We start from the raw sequence: 17,672 nt of genomic DNA on the forward strand, positions 1-17,672 counted from the left end.
AAAAGTTTTTTAAAGCTACCCTAGGGAACCAAGGAATGAGTCAAATTACTGCTTGGGATGGCAAGGACAAGGATAGCAGATAAGGGCCCTGTTGTCTTCTCTGCCAAGGAGAACAACATTCACACTGAAAAGGACAGAACCCTCCAAAATGGCTGACGAGCGGTTTGTGCTCCTATAAGGAAACGAGGGACCCTGGATGGATGAAGTCATCTGGCCTAGACACGGAGAGGCTAGCATTTCCAGAGTGCTTTCGGTCCACGTACTGGTTTATGTGCTTTGTGAACTGGTGGACTGGGGGCTCAAGGGCACTGGCGTCCATGCCCTTGGGGAGACCAGGGAAGAGGAGAAGGGTCCTTCAGGTCTGCTGCCCTGAGAGAGTGGGGCAAATCCCAGTTTTCCAGAGGGAAGATACTAGTCTACAAACTATAGATCAGGGAGCTTAATGGCAATGCCTGGGGAAATGTCGGAACACATCATTAGAGAGTGTCAGGAACCATCTAGGAAGAGGAATGGTTATTACAAAGGCCAGCCCGGCTTCCTCCGGGGCAGTGCTCGCCTTTTTGGAGGGGATTACCGACAGGACTCCCATCTTTTAAAGGAACTCAGAGCAAAGTAGTAGAGTCCACTGATGGTGTCCAACACACCAGTAACACGCAAGTTCCCAGGCACAGACGGCAGAAGGGGACTTTGTACAATTGTGAATATCATTCAGAGCTCATTTATCAAGGCTACACAAACACTACCCGGCTGGTCTGTGGCCCCAGTTTTCTTCTGCCCTTCTTAAACGTTTCATTGCTAGGTTGGGGGGGTTTTTGGAGGGGCATTATTGTCCCCATCCCACAACTCCTTCTCAACTCTTTACCTCCCCCCTCTCCCCACCCCCATTTTTTTTTTTTTTTGCAAGGCAAATGGGGCTAAGTGGCTTGCCCAAGGCCACACGGCTAGGTCATTATGAAGTGTCTGAGGCTGGATTTGAACCCAGGTCCTCCTGATTCCAGGGCTGGTGCCCTATCCACTGCACCACCTAGTCAGTCCCCCCCCCCCATTTTTAAAAGCCTTCCTTGTAATAACTATGGCTGAGCAAAACAAAGTCGCACAATGGGCACACCCGAGAGTGCGTATCTCATCATATAGACCTGCTGTACGTCCTGTCTCTTGTTTTGCTCCTGGGTGTGTGCAATCAGTAAGCAGTCACCCTTCAGTGTGGCAGGCTGGCAGAGATGGCTCTCTGATTCTGCTCCCTTCCCTCTGCCTCGGTTTACCTGAGTCTTCCCTGGTCTCTGGAGCCATCCCTTTCCTCTAGTATAATCATAGATCATGATGCAAGTTACTTCAGATTTAATGGGCACCTTGTTGGTGGCAGGTGCAGTTGAGTGACTTTGGGGGCATAGCTCCCAATCTGTCAGGGCACTGGATCTCCCACTCAACCAACCAGTTGTGAGGCATCCTGGCACTAGGTCTTTTCATTCTGGGGTGATCTGATCTGAGGCAGTCCCATCTCTGCCTTGATCTCAGAGCCCTCGACTTCCTTGTGCATCACCTGCTTTGCCGGTAAGGATGGTGGTGCTAATGATGTTCGTCTGAACCCATAGCTGGGAAGCCTGGCTAGGTTATCACTCTGTTCCTGTCTACCGAGTGTTCACAGACTTAAAGTGGGAAGGGAGCTCGGTGGGCACCTACTCCAGCCTTCTCATTTTACATATAAGCGAAAGGTGGCTCAATGGGCAAGTCACTTGCCTGAGGTCACAATGGTAGGATTTGAATCCAGGACTTCTGTATCAGGTACTACAACTGCCTCCTTACGGAAATACATTAACTATGATTGCACATGTATAACCCCTATCAGATGATCACACCATGGGAAGGGGAGGGAGGTAGAACAATGTGGAACTCAAAGTGGGCAAAAGGGTGACTGTCGAAAACTCTTTGCATGTGATCGGAAGAAACAAAATAACATTTTATTAACATTATATGTTTAACATTAAAATAGTTCATTCCACTGAAACACTTGTTTTAAGCCACATGAATTAATGAAGTCAGTGCCACTTGAAAATGAGTGCCTGTTTCAAAACATGGTTTATTATCAGCAAAGGAGATGGGACCAACACACATTTCTCCTGTTACCCCAATGCTGCCCCTTGTCTTCTGGGCATCTCCATGACTATTTTTGCTAGATTCTCATCCTTAAGTATTTTGGGGCCAGTGTGAGGCCCCCCTCCTGCCTTCTCAGTTACTGCTCCGCGTGGGGCTCTTCCCTGTGCCGCCCCCCTTGGGCAGCCGGCTGGCACTAGGCTGCCTGGGCATCCGCTGGCTCGATCCTTCTCGCCCACCACGCTCCCCCAGCACGGCTGCCCCACTGCTCTTGTTCCTCCCTGAGGGGACACAGAAGGTTTGCCGTTAGGGTCACCATGCGAATTCTTACTGCGCGTCATCCCCCAACATCCCCCTTGGGCACATTTCAACACAGAGACATTTTCACATAAGCCATCCGCTGAGCCAGGGCTGTCATCGAGAGTTGCCTGGAAGCCCCTTGCAAAGAAAGTCACAGGAACACAAGCTCTCTGACAACAGCCGGGGATGCATTTATAGGGTCAAGTAGGGGGGTGAGCAGAAGCCGGTCCCCCCCGCCCCAGGCCCAGGCTAACATGCTTGCCAGCAGGAGCACAGGGCTGCCAGACATTCAAGCTGCACCTGGGCAAGATGGAGTGTTTTTGTGGTGGAAATGGTGGCTGAGGCCAATTAAGAGGGGCTTGGGCTGCCCCATCTCCCCTGGCACCTGCCCTCCAGCCCCTTCTCATCCAGGCCACAAAAACACTCTCTATTGGTCATGCACTGGCCTACTCACAACAGCAGAGAAAAACAGGACCAGAATTATTTAGAACAAAATGTGGACCACTCAATCCACCCTGCTAGGGTCAGTGGCTAGGCCACCCCCACCAAGCGGGCCGTAAGGGGACGGAGAGCCTGCTGCTCCAACCCTGGCCCTCACCATCGGCAGGCTATCCAGCCTCTACCTCCACAAAGAGACGGAGCTCACTACCTCTCATGGCTGCCTGATCCATTTAGGGCAGCTCTGGTTATGAGCCTTTCTTCTGTTCACTGAGATTAGGATTCATCCTAATTTGGAAGACATCTAGTGCAACTCCAACACATAGGTGGCACTCCTGTCACATGTCAGCCCGCTGGGGCATTGCCCCCGATGTTTCGTTCCTTTCCCTTCCACTCCATTTTGTTTCTCGAGCTCTGATTCCTAAGTCCACCTTCCAGATGCCTTTGTCCATCTTTCCCCCTCTTCTGACTTCCAAGGATTTCCTCCTCCCCCACTCATGTCGGTAGGAAAAAAGGGAGAACTAAGGATTTGAACCCAGGGCTCTACAGATTCTGCAGGAGCTTGCAGATCATACACTCCTCTCTCCACATCCTTGAACTTGACTTCGATTCTAACTCAGCTACTAATTTCATTCCTGGGGCTAATTTTTTTCCCCTCTGATTTTAAAAAATGGGAGGCGGTGATGAGGTCCTAGAGCACCCATGGATGTGCTGTGTTCAGGCCCACAGATGTTCTCTCCTTGGACTTCACAAGGAGAGGAAGGAAGTGCTCTCATCATCATCATCTCCACTTTACAGGTTCAGTTGTTTTCAGCTGCCCAACTCTGTCACCCCACTGAAGTGATGAGAACTTTGAGTGGAGAAGGGTTTCATGTGAACAACAGTTGAACAGGGGTCGGAGATAGGCAAGCGCCGATCCAAAGGGCTGGGCAACAGCCTGCATTTGTCCTCAGCCAATTGAAAGGTTCAGATCCCTGAATCCGGAGAGGTGGAGATGGGCGCCACGGCCTCCAGTGCAGTAACCTGCCAGATCCTGGAGATGCTGTCAGGAGCCCCAGGAGAGAGTTCTTTTTTCTATGTGAAGGGCAGAGCCTGGAATGGTTTGCCCCAAGACAGAGGTCTCACGTCACATTTCTGGCGGCGTCCAGGGAGCCAAGAATCAGATATTGTAGTTGCGGCCATCACAACTCAAAGATGGAAGGTTTGAGAGGAAAGACTACTGATGATTAGCCCATCGAGCAACAGGTTAGGATGGACCAGGTAGCTTTAAACTTTCATGACATGGCACAGGATTGTGCTTGCCTGGCCCTGATGTGGGAGGAAGTGAAACCATTTAAGGTCAGGGGATGGCTGCAGTAGCCAGACCACCTCCAAAGACCCTGGTCCCTAAAATTCAGGTTCTGGGATGGAATGTTTTGCCTTGCTCAGCATGCCCTTCAGTATAAGTATACATGTGCAACTCATGCCTCCAATCATTTGACTGATGGTATGATCATCTTTGTTGGGAAAGACTAGTAGTATTTTACAGGTGAGGAAACAGAGGCAGACACAGGTGAAGTGACTTGTCCAGGGTCATGCTGTACATCTTGAAGCTGGATTTGAACCTGGGTCTTATGGATTCTGTAATGCCCCCTAGTGGCCGTCCAAGTTTGGACCCTTCCTGGTAGACCGTGGCTGCTCCATGGCAGGGACCATTTCCCTTTTCATGTGGTAGCTCCACTCAGCACTTAAGCTTAATCATTGCCTGGTCCAAGGAAAACAAGCTTCCCTGAAGGCAGGGTCACTTTTGACTTGGTCACACCCCAGTCATGACTTCCTATCTTTGGGGTCTCTTTCTTCTCTGTCAGAGGTTGGGGGATTCCATCCAGTCTGGTCACTTCTGCTCCTAGCTCCAGGAGCCATGACTTGATGGGGCCGTTTGGGTCAAAAACAGCATAGCCCTGTGGTCACACTGGTGGTGAGGCTTGCAAACTTATCCAGGCTGGCTTTGGCACAAGAATGGTGCCCAGACCCATCCCTGAAACCTTCCCTGGTTGGGAGGAATCACCATGGGAGGGAGAGGGATGGGGCCAGAGCCCTCCTACCAAGAGACTACTAGTGGAGCTGGGTCTCTGCCTCCTCCCCATTTGGTTCCCCAATGACTCTTGCCAGTCACTGATGACCCCCACATTCCCTGGGCCTTGGCTGTCCCCTTCCTCCCTATGATGCCCTGGGATGAGGCCTCCTCCCTGAACCACCTCCTACCTGCCTCTATTCCCTTCCTCGCCCATCCGTACTTGTCCTCCACAGATTGGGTCACTGGATCCCGCTGCCCAAAGACCTTCTGGGTCCCCAAATTTCTGCTAGTCAATTAGCACCAGATACCTGGAGGGCCATGAGGAGAAAGGCCAAGTTCCCTCTTACCCTCATCCTCCAAACCTAACTACTGAGCATCACTTCCTCCAGGAAGCCCCCAGGATCTGGAGCATCCCCTTGCTTCTCCTCCTTGGTTTCCAATTAGCATTTTAATTCTGCCTCGTAGTAAATCCTTTGCTAAAACATAAACTTCATGGTGCAGTGGATAGATAAGAGTGCAGGGCAGGTTTGGAATCACGAAGACCTGAGTTCAAATCCAGGCTTAGACACTGCCTAGCTATGTGACCTTAGGCAAGCCACTTCACTCTGCTTGCCTCAATTTCTTCATCTGTAAATGTAAAATGAGCCAAAGAAGGAAATGGCAAACACTCCAGTATCTTTACCAAGAAAACCTCAAATGGGGTCATGAGGAGTCCATTACAATGAAACAACTCAACCACAACCACAACCACCTTCATAGCAAGAACCATGTCTTGCCCAAACCAGGTCTTCCCTAAGCCCTTAGCCACAGGGTTCTGCTTATAAGAATTCTTTGAATGGCAATTTTATTCTGGAAACTCAACAGCTAAAGTTTGGGCTGTTGGGAACAAGATTGAAGGTGATGGAACTGGTTCTCACTGTCTCTTGGCTTAGGTTCGAGGTGAAACAACAGGGAGATGAGGAGGAGGCCACTGTAGACACTGGGTTTTCCTCTAGAGCAGCGGGGCTGGCTAGGGACCAGAGTGGGATGACTGAGGGGAGAATGGAAGGTCTAGGTGGGGTGGGAGAGGAGTGACAGGGACCTGGCAGCCCCAAAGCCACAGACTGGAGACCCTGGGAGAAGCCGGACGATGGATCTTCTCTTCCCTCCTGCTCTGCCTGGCAAGACAGTGAAAAGGAGCCTGATTTCTTGGCTCCAATGATGGCCAGGAGCGATCTCCCAGTTCAGATTGGGAAAGAACATCAGTCAGACTATCTTGTGTTGGAGCCACAAGGAACGCTTTGGTCACCGCCTCTCTCCTGGCCTCCTGAAGCAACCTCCCTGCCACCAGTGTCCCTCAGTCTCCAAAATGACTACATTCCCAACCAGCTATCTGACCACTGACGTCTCCACTCAAAAGTCTTCAGTGGCTCTGGATGCCTCCAAGACAAAATTCTGCTACTGAAGCCTCTGTAGCCCCCATCTCCAGCCTCATTTCACCAGATCTACCTGCATGGGCTCAGTGTGCCAGCTAACCCAGCCTCACCCCAGTGTGTTCCCTGGCCTCTCCCCAGACTCCTATCTCTATGTTCCCTGGCCTAGAGCACTGACTCTCTGCCCTTTCCATCCTGGAATCCTCTCTTTGGGAGGTTTTTTCCCATCTCTCTCTCTTGACTGTCACCTGCCTCCATCTGGCCCACATCTTAGCCTGTCTAGGTTTTCCTGGAGGTGCTGATTCTGTTCCTATGGCAACACCAGACAGCGCCAACCCCAGTAAAGGAACCAATAAATGCAACCTGTAAAAGGAGAGAACAGGCAGCAAGAAAACTGGAAGGAACCTGGGGCCCTGTGAGAGAGAGGCGAGCAAAGGCCGGCGGTGGTGGCGGGGCTGCCGAGCCCAGTCTGAGTGGCGGCAGCTGCAGCGGCCTGGCGCGGAGAAGGCCGGAGGGCTGAGGAAAAGGAGGGAGCCACAGGGTTTGTGCCGTTCTTGGCTGAGGCAAATGAGCCCTCTAGAGTTCAGAGAGAGACACAAACACAGCAAACACATCTGGCATCAGTCGGGAAGGAGAAAGAGGGAGTCCAGAAGACATCCTGGAGGACAAAGGGGGTGCAGGGGCCAACCCTAGGGCCCCTCGGGCTTTCCTTGAGGACCCCGGGGGCTTCAGTAAACCCATAAAGCTTCGACAGAGTGTGAGCCTGTGCCCCCCCCCCCCCGGGTCTGCTCATGGATCAGAGACGGTCTGGTCGAAATGGTTATTTATAGAGCCCCAGAGGGAAGCGACTCGCCCAGTCTCCCAGGTAGGAAGAGGCAGTGCATCTGCCAAGTCTAGGGCCATTTCTCTGTCCCTTAAAGTAGGGTCCACCTCTAAGATGACTGTCCCCAAGAAACAATTTAGCCCTTTCTCAGAAGGGTTTTTGTGGGGTGAAGAAAAGAGGGGCCTCCAGGAGGTACTGAGTGCGGGATACTGTGGCCTCACCAGGGCAGGCCCACTGAACAGAGTTGATACATCATACTGGAGGGGTAAAAAGTGCCTGAGGCCACTGGAGGAAAGACCCCAAAGTTAACTGACCCTGGAGAGGCTGAACGATGGGTTCAAAATGGGAAAAAAAAGGCGAAAGTCAGGGCCTCAAAAGTTTGAGAGACTTCTTGGCCCCAAGGGGACCCCTCTTCACGTCCAAGCTGCCACACTCTCTGGACGAGAACAACTGTAGCCACCAACACTACACCTGGAGGGCTGAACCTGCCCGGGCCAGATGGGGCTGAGGAGCTGCTGAGACTCTGTGGGGAGCCTAGCACCCCTCTGCTTCCCCGGCCTCTCTCGTCATGCCGTCATGAAATAAGCATAGAGATCTGCTTAAAATAAAAAAAAAGAAGAAAACCAAAGAGGCCAGTTTGGGGAAGAACTTACCTAGCTGGAAAGGGAGCTTCCTCACTCTTGCTAACTCTGCTGTTTCTATGGCGCTGCCTGTGTCCCCGCTAATGTTCGCACTTGTCAGAGGAGCTCTGGTGGCCCCAGCCTGGTTATAGCTCAGATTAAGGTCCTAAAACAAGACCACTGGCTTATTCAGACCCTGTCCCATGGCCTTATTCATCAGGGGTAAATGCCAACCAAGAGTTTCCATGGGAGTGAGGCCCGCCATCCACCATTGCTCCAAGGGGATTCTGCTGGGGATGTTTAGTGCCCACCAGCATCATCAAGAAGACCAGAAAGGAGCCAGAATACACTGAGCTACCACTGAAACCAAGATTTCAGGTTCCAGACATGGGAAAATTCAGAGTTGGGATTCTCTGGAGCTGAAGGCACCTTAGGGATTAGACCCCATCTAACAGGTGAGGAAACTGGGATCCAGGGAGGAGATGGGAAGGGCCCAAACTCACTTATCAGAGTCTTAGGTATAGGAAGTCAGACCTCTTGAACCCCAGCCCAAAATGCACTCCTGGGAGAGTCTTTCTCTGGAGCAGATCCCCTGGCACCCATCCCAGAATTTCAGACTTCATCAAAGCATCTTTTAGCCATCCAGGAACCAGGTCCCATTGGACCTAGGAGCTGCAAGTTCCCCATGCCTAGGGGAAGTTCAAATAGAATAATCCCTACCTAAAGATTCCCGCCAGCCTTTCATTTATTTTGTTAACTGTGTCTCAATTAAAGTTTAATTACCAAGGGAGGTAGATATGACTCCTCAACACAGAACACTTTTCTGCATCTGAAGAGGTGACTGTCTGGCTCAGGCCATTCTTGGGCAAGTACCTCCCCCCCTGCCCCCCCCCCGGCAGCTGAGGGCCCCCAGGACAGGACTGGGGATCTGGTGCTTTCTCTGCTCTCAGTTCCAAAGCCCAGTCCCTCCTGGGGAGGGAGTGGGGGGAGAGTCTGGCATATATCAGACCTGTAGAACTGCTGGCTTATCTAGAAAAGGCCCCCAGAGAGTATGACCTCCTGGCAAAAGGAGAAGGCTCCAGGTTTGAGAATGATGGCCTCGATGGTGCTTGGAGGCAAGAGAAGGCAAGGTCACCTTATTAAAGAAAGTACGGGAAGGCTCAAGAAGGGCTCTCCGGCCAACAAGACCAGAGGAGTTGGCTTCCTTAAGGTCCAAAGGAGACAGGAGACGCTGAAATGTGGAGTCTTAGGGAGCAGCCCATAGAATGAAGACCTAACCCCTCCCTCCCCAGCCCCAAACCTGAATCCTTTCATAAACCCCCAAAGGGAAACAGGCCTGGTCCTGACCTCTTGTGTCAGGCAAGGTGGATGGTGGTAGAGAAGATCCCATGCATTCGGACCCGGGAGGGTCTATGGCCAGCCGCTGCCCTGCACACATGGACTTGAGCATCTGGAAGACAGCCAGTGGGGCCACGTTCAACTTCAGCAAATCCACCAAGATCCTGTTGGGGAGAACCCAAAGCCAGAGTCATTCTTATACCTTATCTTACCCTTCTTTTACCTTCCACAATGTCTTACATAAAATAGATCTGTGTATGTGTATCTACATTCTTATTCCTTCTACAGATTCTTTTTTTGCTTGTTTTGCAATAGGGTCAAGTGACTTGCCCAAGGTCACACAGCCAGGCAATTATGAAGTGACTGGATTTGAACTCAGGTCCTCCTGACTCCCAGGGCTGGATGATCTCTCCATGGCACCACTTAGCTGCCCCCTTCAACATATTCTTATATAACATCTATGCATGTGTATGTATATATCTGTATATTTCTACATATTTGTTTTATATATTTATGCATTTATCTGTATATTTATAAATATACCTGAATATTTCTATTTCATGTTTATTTAATCTATTTATACATTTATATATATCTCATATATTTATCTATCATGTTATCTTATTTATATTATGTTATTATAACTATTTTGTTATAATTTCTTTATTCCTTTTCTCACTCTTCTTCTCAATCCCTGTGACAAACGGCAGCCAGAGACACCCAGACCAGCATGATGCCCATCAGCCTGTCAGTCACCAGCCTCTGGAATGGGGACAAGGGGTGACCTTGTAATGGTCTGCCTGTCCCCAGAGTCCCTGCCTCTATGTGTATGCTGCTAAGATCATCTTCCCACTTAACAGATGGGATCATAACCCCGTCTTACTGGAAAGCCTCTGGTGGCTCCCTGGTGCCTCCCCAATAAATGTGGAGCCCCTCTAAGACTGGCAACAGGGGATGGACCCTTCTCGCTTTACCTTGAAACATGACTTCATCAATGCTCCCTCTCCTTGAACCTCTTGCTAGCCCTCTCGAAGGGGCTTAATGTAGATTTTTTCCTAAGCTCCTGGAGATAAGGAATTATTTCCTCTTGTGGGGTTGTCCCATCACTTCACATGGTGTGTGGCATGCACTGGGCACTCAATAAATGCTTGCTGACTCGGACTTACTGTGTTCTAATGGCAACAACATTCTTGGAACAAATGGCTTCTCAAGTCCAGGGTTTCTACAGGAGGAGCACCAGAGACTGCTCTCTAAGCCCTGTGAGCAATCCCTCCCCCTGCCAGGCGTGGGGGCCTGGGGGGCACCCAGACTCAGGGGTCAAGAAGAGTCCCTGGGACAGGGAGGTGGCACAGTGGCTAGAGCACCGGCCCTGGAGTCAGGAGTACCTGAGTTCAAATCCGATCTCAGACACTTAATAATGACCTAGCTGTGTGGCCTTGGGCAAGTCACTTAAATCCATCACCTTAAATGAAAAAAACTTTTCTTAAAATTCTATTTAAGGGGCGGCTAGGTGGCCCAGTGGATAAAGCACCGGCCTTGGAGTCAGGAGGACCTGGGTTCAAATCCGGTCTCAGACACTTAGTAATTACTTAGCTGTGTGGCCTTGGGCAAGCCACTTAACCCCACTGCCTTGCAAAAAATAAAAATAAAAAAAATAGCTTCAAAAGTTTAAAAAAAATTCTATTCAAAAGAGAGAGAGAGAGAGAGAGACAGAGAGAGACAGACAGGGAGAGAGAGAGAGAGAGAGAGAGAGAGAGACAGAGAGAGACAGAGAGAGAGAGAGAGAGAGAGATCGCGGCCGGGCCTCGGCTTCGGGCAGGCCGGGCCCTCCCTGCCCTCAGCCCTGGGAGGATGCTCGGGAAGGCGGGGGCCGCCCCAGCCTCGCGGCTGGAGCTGGGGGAGCGCGAGCTCCGGGGGGCAGGGGCTGCCCGGCCACGCCCCCAGGCCCCCCTGGACCGGGCCTCAGTCTCCCCGGAGCACTGCGGCGCTTCCCGGCCTCCGGGGAATGCCGAGGCGCCCCTGCCCGGGCCCGGGCCCGCCGCCACCCGGCGGGTACGAGGGGGCGCTCCCCGGGGTCGGGCCTTCCGGGAAGGGGGGCGGGCCGGGCCCTCGGGGGGTCTCGGCGGCCTTCACTGCCCCCCGGGCCGCTCACTTGAAGACGTCGGGGTCGATGGCTCCGCCCGCCGCCAGGGCCAGCTCGTAGAGCTCCGCCTCCTCGGCGTTCAGCACCTTCTTCCGCCGCAGCGCCAGCTTCTGCAGCGCGGCCTCCAGCGCCGGGGGGCCCGGGCCCGGCCCGCTGCTCCCGGCGCCCCCTCCGGGCCCGGCCCCCGGGCCTGCCGCGCCCCCGCCCGCCGGCGCCGCCGCCGCCGCCGCCGCCGCCATGCCGGCCCGGCCCGCGCTCCGCGTCCTGCCGGGGACACGCCCCCGCCGCCGGGCCCAATCCGGAGGCGGCTCGGCGGCCTCGGGCCCGCCCCCGGAGGCGGCTCGACCCATGACATCACGCCGGTCCTGTCAGTCACGCGGAAGGCCCCGCCCTCGGCCCCCCGGGGGCTCAGGCTCTGGATCGGGAGGGCGGGGCCGTCCCGCCGGCCAAGGGCACGCATGCGCCGTGCGGGCTAATGCCGCTCCCTCCCGAGGCCCCGCCCCCGTCCGAAGGGAACACCGCCTCCCTCCCGCCCGCCGGGAGCTGGCACACAGACGGGGGCGGGAGCCGGGCCGGGCCGCGGGGAGCCGGGGCCGCCTGCCCTGGAGACTCCCCCGACAGAGGGGATTCAAGCGTTACAAGTTCTGCCTCATCCAATCTTCAGCACGCCCCTGGGAGTTGGGTGGGGGTGATGATGATGATGGTGATGTGATGATGAAGATGATGACGGTGATGTGATGATGATGATGGTGACGTGATGATGAAGATGATGACGGTGATGTGATGATGATGATGGTGACGTGATGATGAAGATGATGATGATGGTGATGTGATGATGAAGATGAAGATGATGGTGATGTGATGATGATGATGATGGTGATGTGATGATGGTGATGTGATGTGATGATGGTGATGTGATGATGATGATGATGGTGATGGTGATGATGATGATGGTGATGATGACGATGGTGATAGTGATGATGAAGATGATGATGATGGTGATGTCCTCCCTTCTTCAAGAAGATCTCGCCCTCGGGGAGGTGATGCCTCAACATGCACACGGACTGGACTTGAGTGGGAGGGGGCTGCAAAGGCCACCGACCTCACCTGCTCTTCCAGAGCCACCTGGGGCCTGGGGCCAGATAGGATCAGGGTGATGGGGGGAGGGCTATGATATGAGGCAAACGGGGTTAAGTGACTTGCTCAAGGTCACAGAACTAGTCGGTGTCAAGTGTCTGAGGCTGGACTCAAACTCCTGTCCTCTGGACTCCAAGACCAGTAGTAGTGCTGCATCCACTAGCGGCACACGCTGGGTGTTTTACAGTTGAGGAAAGGAAGTCTCGTCAGCGGCTTGCCAGGCTGATAGGAGTCTGGGAGCGCATTTGGAGGAGATGCGGCCTCCATGGCGGTCTAACACTTTTAGCACTGCCTCACCCGGTGGGGTCAAGTTTAGGACTGATGTCAGGAGAAACTCCTTGACCATTCCATCCGGCTCCAAGCAGCAGATCTTCAAACGGAGATGACGGGTTAAGCCCCTTGTAGAGATCCTGGGGAGTCCAGCACCCCCAACTGCGCGGTCTCTGCAACTCCCTGGATGGGGAACGCGCCCGGTGACCCCCTGAGATGGGGCCCTCAGACTGAGTCAAGATCTGCCTCGGCGAGTGACCTCGGTTGCCTCCTCCCCGCCCCGCCAGGCCTCCTGAGGCTGCCTCGGCCAACCCTTGAGGCCAGATGTACCCAGTTCTCTCCTCCCGGAGCCCCTCTCCTCCGCATCCTGCGTTTTCCGAGGTCTCCCGGGCGTTAGCTGCCTCCAGGGAGCCCGCGGGGCCTGGGCCGGGCAGAGCAGGTCGCAGTGGCCTCTGGCCGTCTCCCCCATCTTTACTTCCCCAGAGCCTCTGGGCCTCCAGCCTGGGCTCCCGACCTGCTTTTGGAGCCAGGGTGGAGCTTCGGCCGGGCTCCAGCGTCCTAACAGATGCCGGGTGCGGGGAGCCCCTGCGCACCCCCACTCGCGCCCGCGAAGGCCGGGAGGCCGGGGAGCCCCGGGGGCGGCGGAGCCGGAGCCGCCCGGGCCAGGCTGGGACCCGGCGAGGCCGCGGGGAAGCCGGGCCGGGCCGGGGGGGGGGGACGCCACGCGCAGCCCCGCCGGGGGAGGCGCAGGCCCGGGCCGGAGGCCGGAGGGGGCGGGCCTGGGGGGGCCTGGGGGCGGGCCTGGGGGGGAGGGACTGGAGGGGGCGGGCCTGGGGGGGCCTGGGGGCGGGCCTGGGGGGGAGGGACTGGAGGGGCGGGCCTGGGGGGCCTGGGGGCGGGCCTGGGGGGGCGGGCCTGGGGGGTCGGGCCTGGGGGGCCTGGGGGCGGGCCTGGGGGGGGCGGGCCTGGGGGGAGGGCCTGGGGGGTCGGGCCTGGGGGGCCTGGGGGCGGGCCTGGGGGGGAGGGACTGGAGGGGCGGGCCTGGGGGGCCTGGGGGCGGGCCTGGGGGGGCCTGGGGGCGGGCCTGGGGGGCCGGAGGGGGCGGGCCGGGGGGGGACGCCACGCGCAGCCCCGCCGGGGGAGGCGCAGGCCCGGGCCGGAGGCCGGAGGGGGCGGGCCTGGGGGGGCCTGGGGGCGGGCCTGGGGGGGAGGGACTGGAGGGGCGGGCCTGGGGGGCCTGGGGCGGGCCTGGGGGGCCTGGGGGCGGGCCTGGGGGGGCCGGAGGGGGCGGGCCTGGGGGGTCGGGCCTGGGGGGCCTGGGGGGTCGGGCCTGGGGGGCCGGAGGGGGCGGGCCTGGGGGGGCCTGGGGGCGGGCCTGGGGGGCCGGAGGGGGCGGGCCTGGGGGGCCTGGGGGCGGGCCTGGGGGGGGCGGGCCTGGGGGGCCTGGGGGCGGGCCTGGGGGGTCGGGCCTGGGGGGCCCCGCCCAGGAGCCGGGGCCGAGTCTGCTCGGACAGCCCTTGGCGGCGCGGCCAGGGGCCCTGTGTGCGCGTGCGCAGGAGGGACTCCAGCCCTCTTCCCCGGCGGGCGAGAGGTGTCTCAGTGCGCAAGCGTGAGGTGGGAGGCGGGAAAGCGCAGAGGGAGCCCCAGGAGGGCTGCGGCGCTGTCTGCGCAGGCGCGGATCAGGTGGCGGGCCCTTGCCCTCTTCCCGCCATCCCGGGAGGCGGGGCCTGCGGCGCGGCCTGATGACGTCGACGGCGGCGACCCGGGCTCCTGGGGATGGCGGCCGGGTTTGGCGCTGGTGAAGCTGCGGGAGCGGGCTCTGCAGGTGAGCGAGCCCGAGGGCCGCGCCCCTCGTCTGAGGGGCCGCCGGGACCCCCGGCCCCCTGACCCGCCGTGCATCCGGGGCCCCGCCTCCTGCCGTAGGCCTACGGAGACGCGACCTCGCCCCGCGGCCGTCCCAGGGCGGGGTGCGACCCCCGCCCCCCATTGTGAGGCCCCCGAGCGCCCCTTCCCCGGTCTCTCGCGGCTTCAGCCCACGAGCCCCGCCGCAGGCCTCCTTCGGGTTTGGGCTTTCGGGGGGAAGCTTGATGCCGGGGCGCAGACGTTCCCCCCGTGACCCCCGATCGCTCCTGACTCCCCAGCCAGAAAGCGGGGCCTCGAGGTAACCTTCCTGGGGGGGCCCTGCCCCTCCCCCACCTCCGCGCCCCCGCGCCGCGGGCCACCTTGGGGTCTCGGCCCCGTCAGTGGGGGGCGGGGTCCCCCGCGGGGCCCCCGCCGGAGGCAGCCAGGCCCAGAGGACCGGGCCGCGCTGTTGGGGGGCCTCGCCAACGCCCTGGCCTCGCCCGGGCCCTTCTGGCCTGGCCCTTCTGGGGCCCAGGTGGACCGCACTGGCACCGCCGCTTGGGGGACTGCGCAGGGCCCTCGCAAGCCCTCAGAGCCTGGGCTTCTTCCCTGATGGTGTGGGGGTTCGGATCAGGGGAGAGAGACTGACATCAGGGGCTGGGGGTCTCCTGCTGCTTAGAGGCACACGGAAGTCCTGCGGCTGTGAGAAAGGCTGGGCCCCCCTCCCCCCCAAGTGTGGCCCTTTGCCTGGATTGGTCTCAGGCTCTTCTACCCGATCTGACCCCTGTTCTTTGAACCCTGTTGATGCTGAAGCCTACCTTCTGTCTCTTTGTCTGGCTGGACTTCCCAGAAGTTTCCCGTCCGTTCTGGTGAGGGGGCTTCCCGACTCCCCACCTAGAAAAGCCTCTGCTTCATCCACGAGGGCAGATGAACCTGGACTTCAGATGGAGGCCTAGCCTGGAAGAGGGGAGCTGGTTTGGGGGCAAAGATACTGTAGAGTATTGGGATACTGGGGAGCAGCACAGAGGGAGGAGACCCTTCAAGGGCCCTGACCAAAACCCCTTGGAAGATCTAGGATGTGCATTTCCCAGCTTCTTCCTGGGATGGCTCTGATCACTTGGAGGATCTCTCTTACATAGTGCCTCACAAAATACCTTTGCTCTGTTTTCCCAATCCTGAAGGCACAGTGGGCTCTCCCCAAACTGTTTTTCTCTATTGCCTAAATCTTTGACTGACCCCTTTGATGGCCCAGTCTTTGGTCTTCATCTTCATCGCCCTTTGGCAGAGCCTCACCCAAGTCCTTGCACGATGTTGGTGACCAGTGAATGGTAGATAAACGGACACATCTGACAAATGCACTCCTGTAGAGAGGAATGGCCATAAGCATTCAGAACATTCAGACGAGGCGGTGTTCACCTTTGGCTGTGAAGGAAGCGGCATTGAGCAAAGGCATGGAAGCAGGCTGGCCCCACATGAGAGATTGGGGCCAGATCATGTAGCACTTGTAAGGGCCAATTTAAGAATCCCAAATTTTGGAAGCTTGGAGCTTTGGAAGACCTTTGAACTGGACCAACTGTTGGAGGCAGAATCACTCGCTGGTAGTAGCTGGACTCTGGAATTGGAAGCCAGAATTTACAGCCTTTTGGAACCAAGGGTGGTCCCCCCCCACACACACACACAGCAGAGATGCCCTTGGGCACATCCCTGCCAAAAGGGGCTCCCACCTCCTCAGAGCCAGCCTTTGGCCACACTTCCTTCTGAAAAATCAATCTTTCCTGTCGACTGGTAAATGTGGCCTGTGGTTCCTGGTTATGTAAGGCCCTTTCTCAGTCCCCTTCCTTGACCTCTCAGTCCTATGCATCGGACTCTGCCGACCACCCTCTTCTGTGAGACACTTGCTCCTCTTGGGAAGCATGCTTGTGGCCCCCTTCCTCATGATCCCACTTGGCTTCTTGCTCCTGATTCTCCTTGGCTCTCTCATCACACCTCCCCAAAAGCCTCCTGGGCATTTTGAGCCCCCCCCCCAACCTGCTCCTCTTCTAGCGTCCCATCCCATCCCTCAGGTTGGCCTTGATGAAGAGAAGGCACCTCAGTGAAAATCAGGGCATTATGCGGTGGAAGGGAGGGCTGGGGAGGTGGCCTGGGTGGCTGCCCTCTGCCCACCTGCCCCAGGATATGGGTGTGCCTAACACTGACTGGCAGTTAGCCAGTTTTTATGAAGGCCCAATGCCTACTCTCTACAAGTCGCCATGCCAGTCCCTAGAGATACAAGACCAACAGGAAAGAGTGACTGCCTTACAGCTGCTGGCGGTGTAGCATGCTTGAGACTGAGGGGAGCCAGCACCAGGCCTGGCTTCTGGAGCACTTAGTTCAGCCTCAGACACTTCCTCACCACATCACCCCTGTCTGCCTGAGTTTTCTTATCTGGAACATGGGCATAAGAACAGAGTGGTTGTCAGGGTCCAGGGAGATCACGTTTGTTCCACATTTGCTAGCTGTTCTTATTCTGATCTGAACCTTTGTGCTTCTCTTGATATTCCATAGGACTTTCCTAAGACGACAGACTTTTTATATTCTCCCTGGAAGACTGGCATGGCTTTTCCCCACGTGCAACCCCCCAGTTTCTTACTGGTAAGTGTCCAGTTCTGGAGGGAAGGGGGTGTGGAGGTGGCCACAGTCTTCTGCCCAAAGGCAAAGGTGATTGGTTTGCTTGACAACCTGGACCCCGGTTGTGGAGCACGGGCACTCCCCTCAGCCTTGGTGTCCTCCTTTTCAAGGTGGGCCCGTGTGGCCCTCACTCTCTTGCAGGATTTCTGTAGCACTTGGTAGAGCTGACTGATACAAATTCATACAAAGCTTCCAGTACCACCCCACATCATGACAAGCAGTGAAGTGTGAGACATGGCGGCCACTCACGCCATGATCTGAACTTGGGGTCATAGACCCTAGGCCTGGTTCACTTTCTACTACACCACCCCTGCTGCTCCCAGGTTCTCCATTAGTCACTTCCTCTGGTTTTCTGATATCTGGGGATTTACTGGAAGAGAGCATGTAGGGGCAGCTAGGTGGTAGTATACATAAATTTTTTTTTTTTTTAAGGTTTTTGCAAGGCAGATGGGGTTAAGTGGTTTGCCCAAGGCCACACAGCTAAGTAATTATTGTCTGAGGCTGGAGTTGAACTCAGGTCCTCCTGACTCCAGGG

The 17,672-nt window shown here is 56.5% G+C and overlaps 2 protein-coding genes across 9 annotated transcripts in view; one reads left to right on the forward strand and one right to left on the reverse strand.

Moving 5' to 3' along the window:
• Window positions 1-1,922: 1,922 nt before the first annotated feature.
• On the reverse strand, window positions 1,923-11,460 carry MZT2B (mitotic spindle organizing protein 2B). Of its 2 annotated transcripts, XM_074206611.1 has the most exons (4): window positions 11,231-11,460; window positions 9,088-9,242; window positions 6,661-6,873; window positions 1,923-2,372 (listed from the first exon to the last, which is right to left on the reverse strand). In XM_074206611.1, exons 1-4 carry the CDS (start codon window positions 11,458-11,460, stop codon window positions 2,227-2,229), a joined length of 744 nt encoding a protein of 247 aa, XP_074062712.1. In that variant the 3' UTR covers window positions 1,923-2,226. The 2 variants fall into 2 exon arrangements, with proteins under 2 accessions (XP_074062712.1, XP_074062711.1); XM_074206610.1 differs by lacking the exon at window positions 6,661-6,873 and having other exon boundaries at window positions 1,931-2,372.
• A 634-nt stretch (window positions 11,461-12,094) lies between these two features.
• Window positions 12,095-17,672, forward strand: part of SMPD4 (sphingomyelin phosphodiesterase 4) — a 36,100-nt gene continuing 30,522 nt past the window's right edge. For 3 of the 7 annotated variants that reach the window (XM_074206612.1, XM_074206613.1, XM_074206618.1), the window contains exons 1-2: window positions 12,095-12,261; window positions 17,015-17,101. In XM_074206612.1, the coding sequence (XP_074062713.1) occupies window positions 12,139-12,261; window positions 17,015-17,101 (210 nt within the window). In that variant the 5' untranslated portion in view covers window positions 12,095-12,138. Of the gene's footprint in view, window positions 12,262-14,345; window positions 14,454-14,680; window positions 14,790-14,934; window positions 15,340-15,820; window positions 15,975-17,014; window positions 17,102-17,672 lie in introns of those variants that run through there. The other 4 variants (XM_074206616.1, XM_074206614.1, XM_074206615.1 and 1 more) reach the window with 4 other exon arrangements.

The sequence above is a fragment of the Macrotis lagotis genome, chromosome X (assembly GCF_037893015.1).
Source record: "Macrotis lagotis isolate mMagLag1 chromosome X, bilby.v1.9.chrom.fasta, whole genome shotgun sequence".
NCBI lineage: Eukaryota > Metazoa > Chordata > Mammalia > Peramelemorphia > Peramelidae > Macrotis > Macrotis lagotis.

What these genes read in the sequence shown, in the direction of transcription:
- MZT2B (XM_074206611.1), bottom strand. Translation starts at nt 11,460, where the DNA reads ATGGCGGCGGCGGCGGCGGCGGCGGCGCCGGCGGGCGGGGGCGCGGCA. An exon ending in ATCGACCCCGACGTCTTCAA is followed by an intron (nt 9,243 to 11,230) that starts GTGAGCGGCCCG and finishes TCTCCCCAACAG; the next exon opens with GATCTTGGTGGATTTGCTGA. An exon ending in CACCTTGCCTGACACAAGAG is followed by an intron (nt 6,874 to 9,087) that starts GTCAGGACCAGG and finishes TCTGAACTCTAG; the next exon opens with AGGGCTCATTTGCCTCAGCC.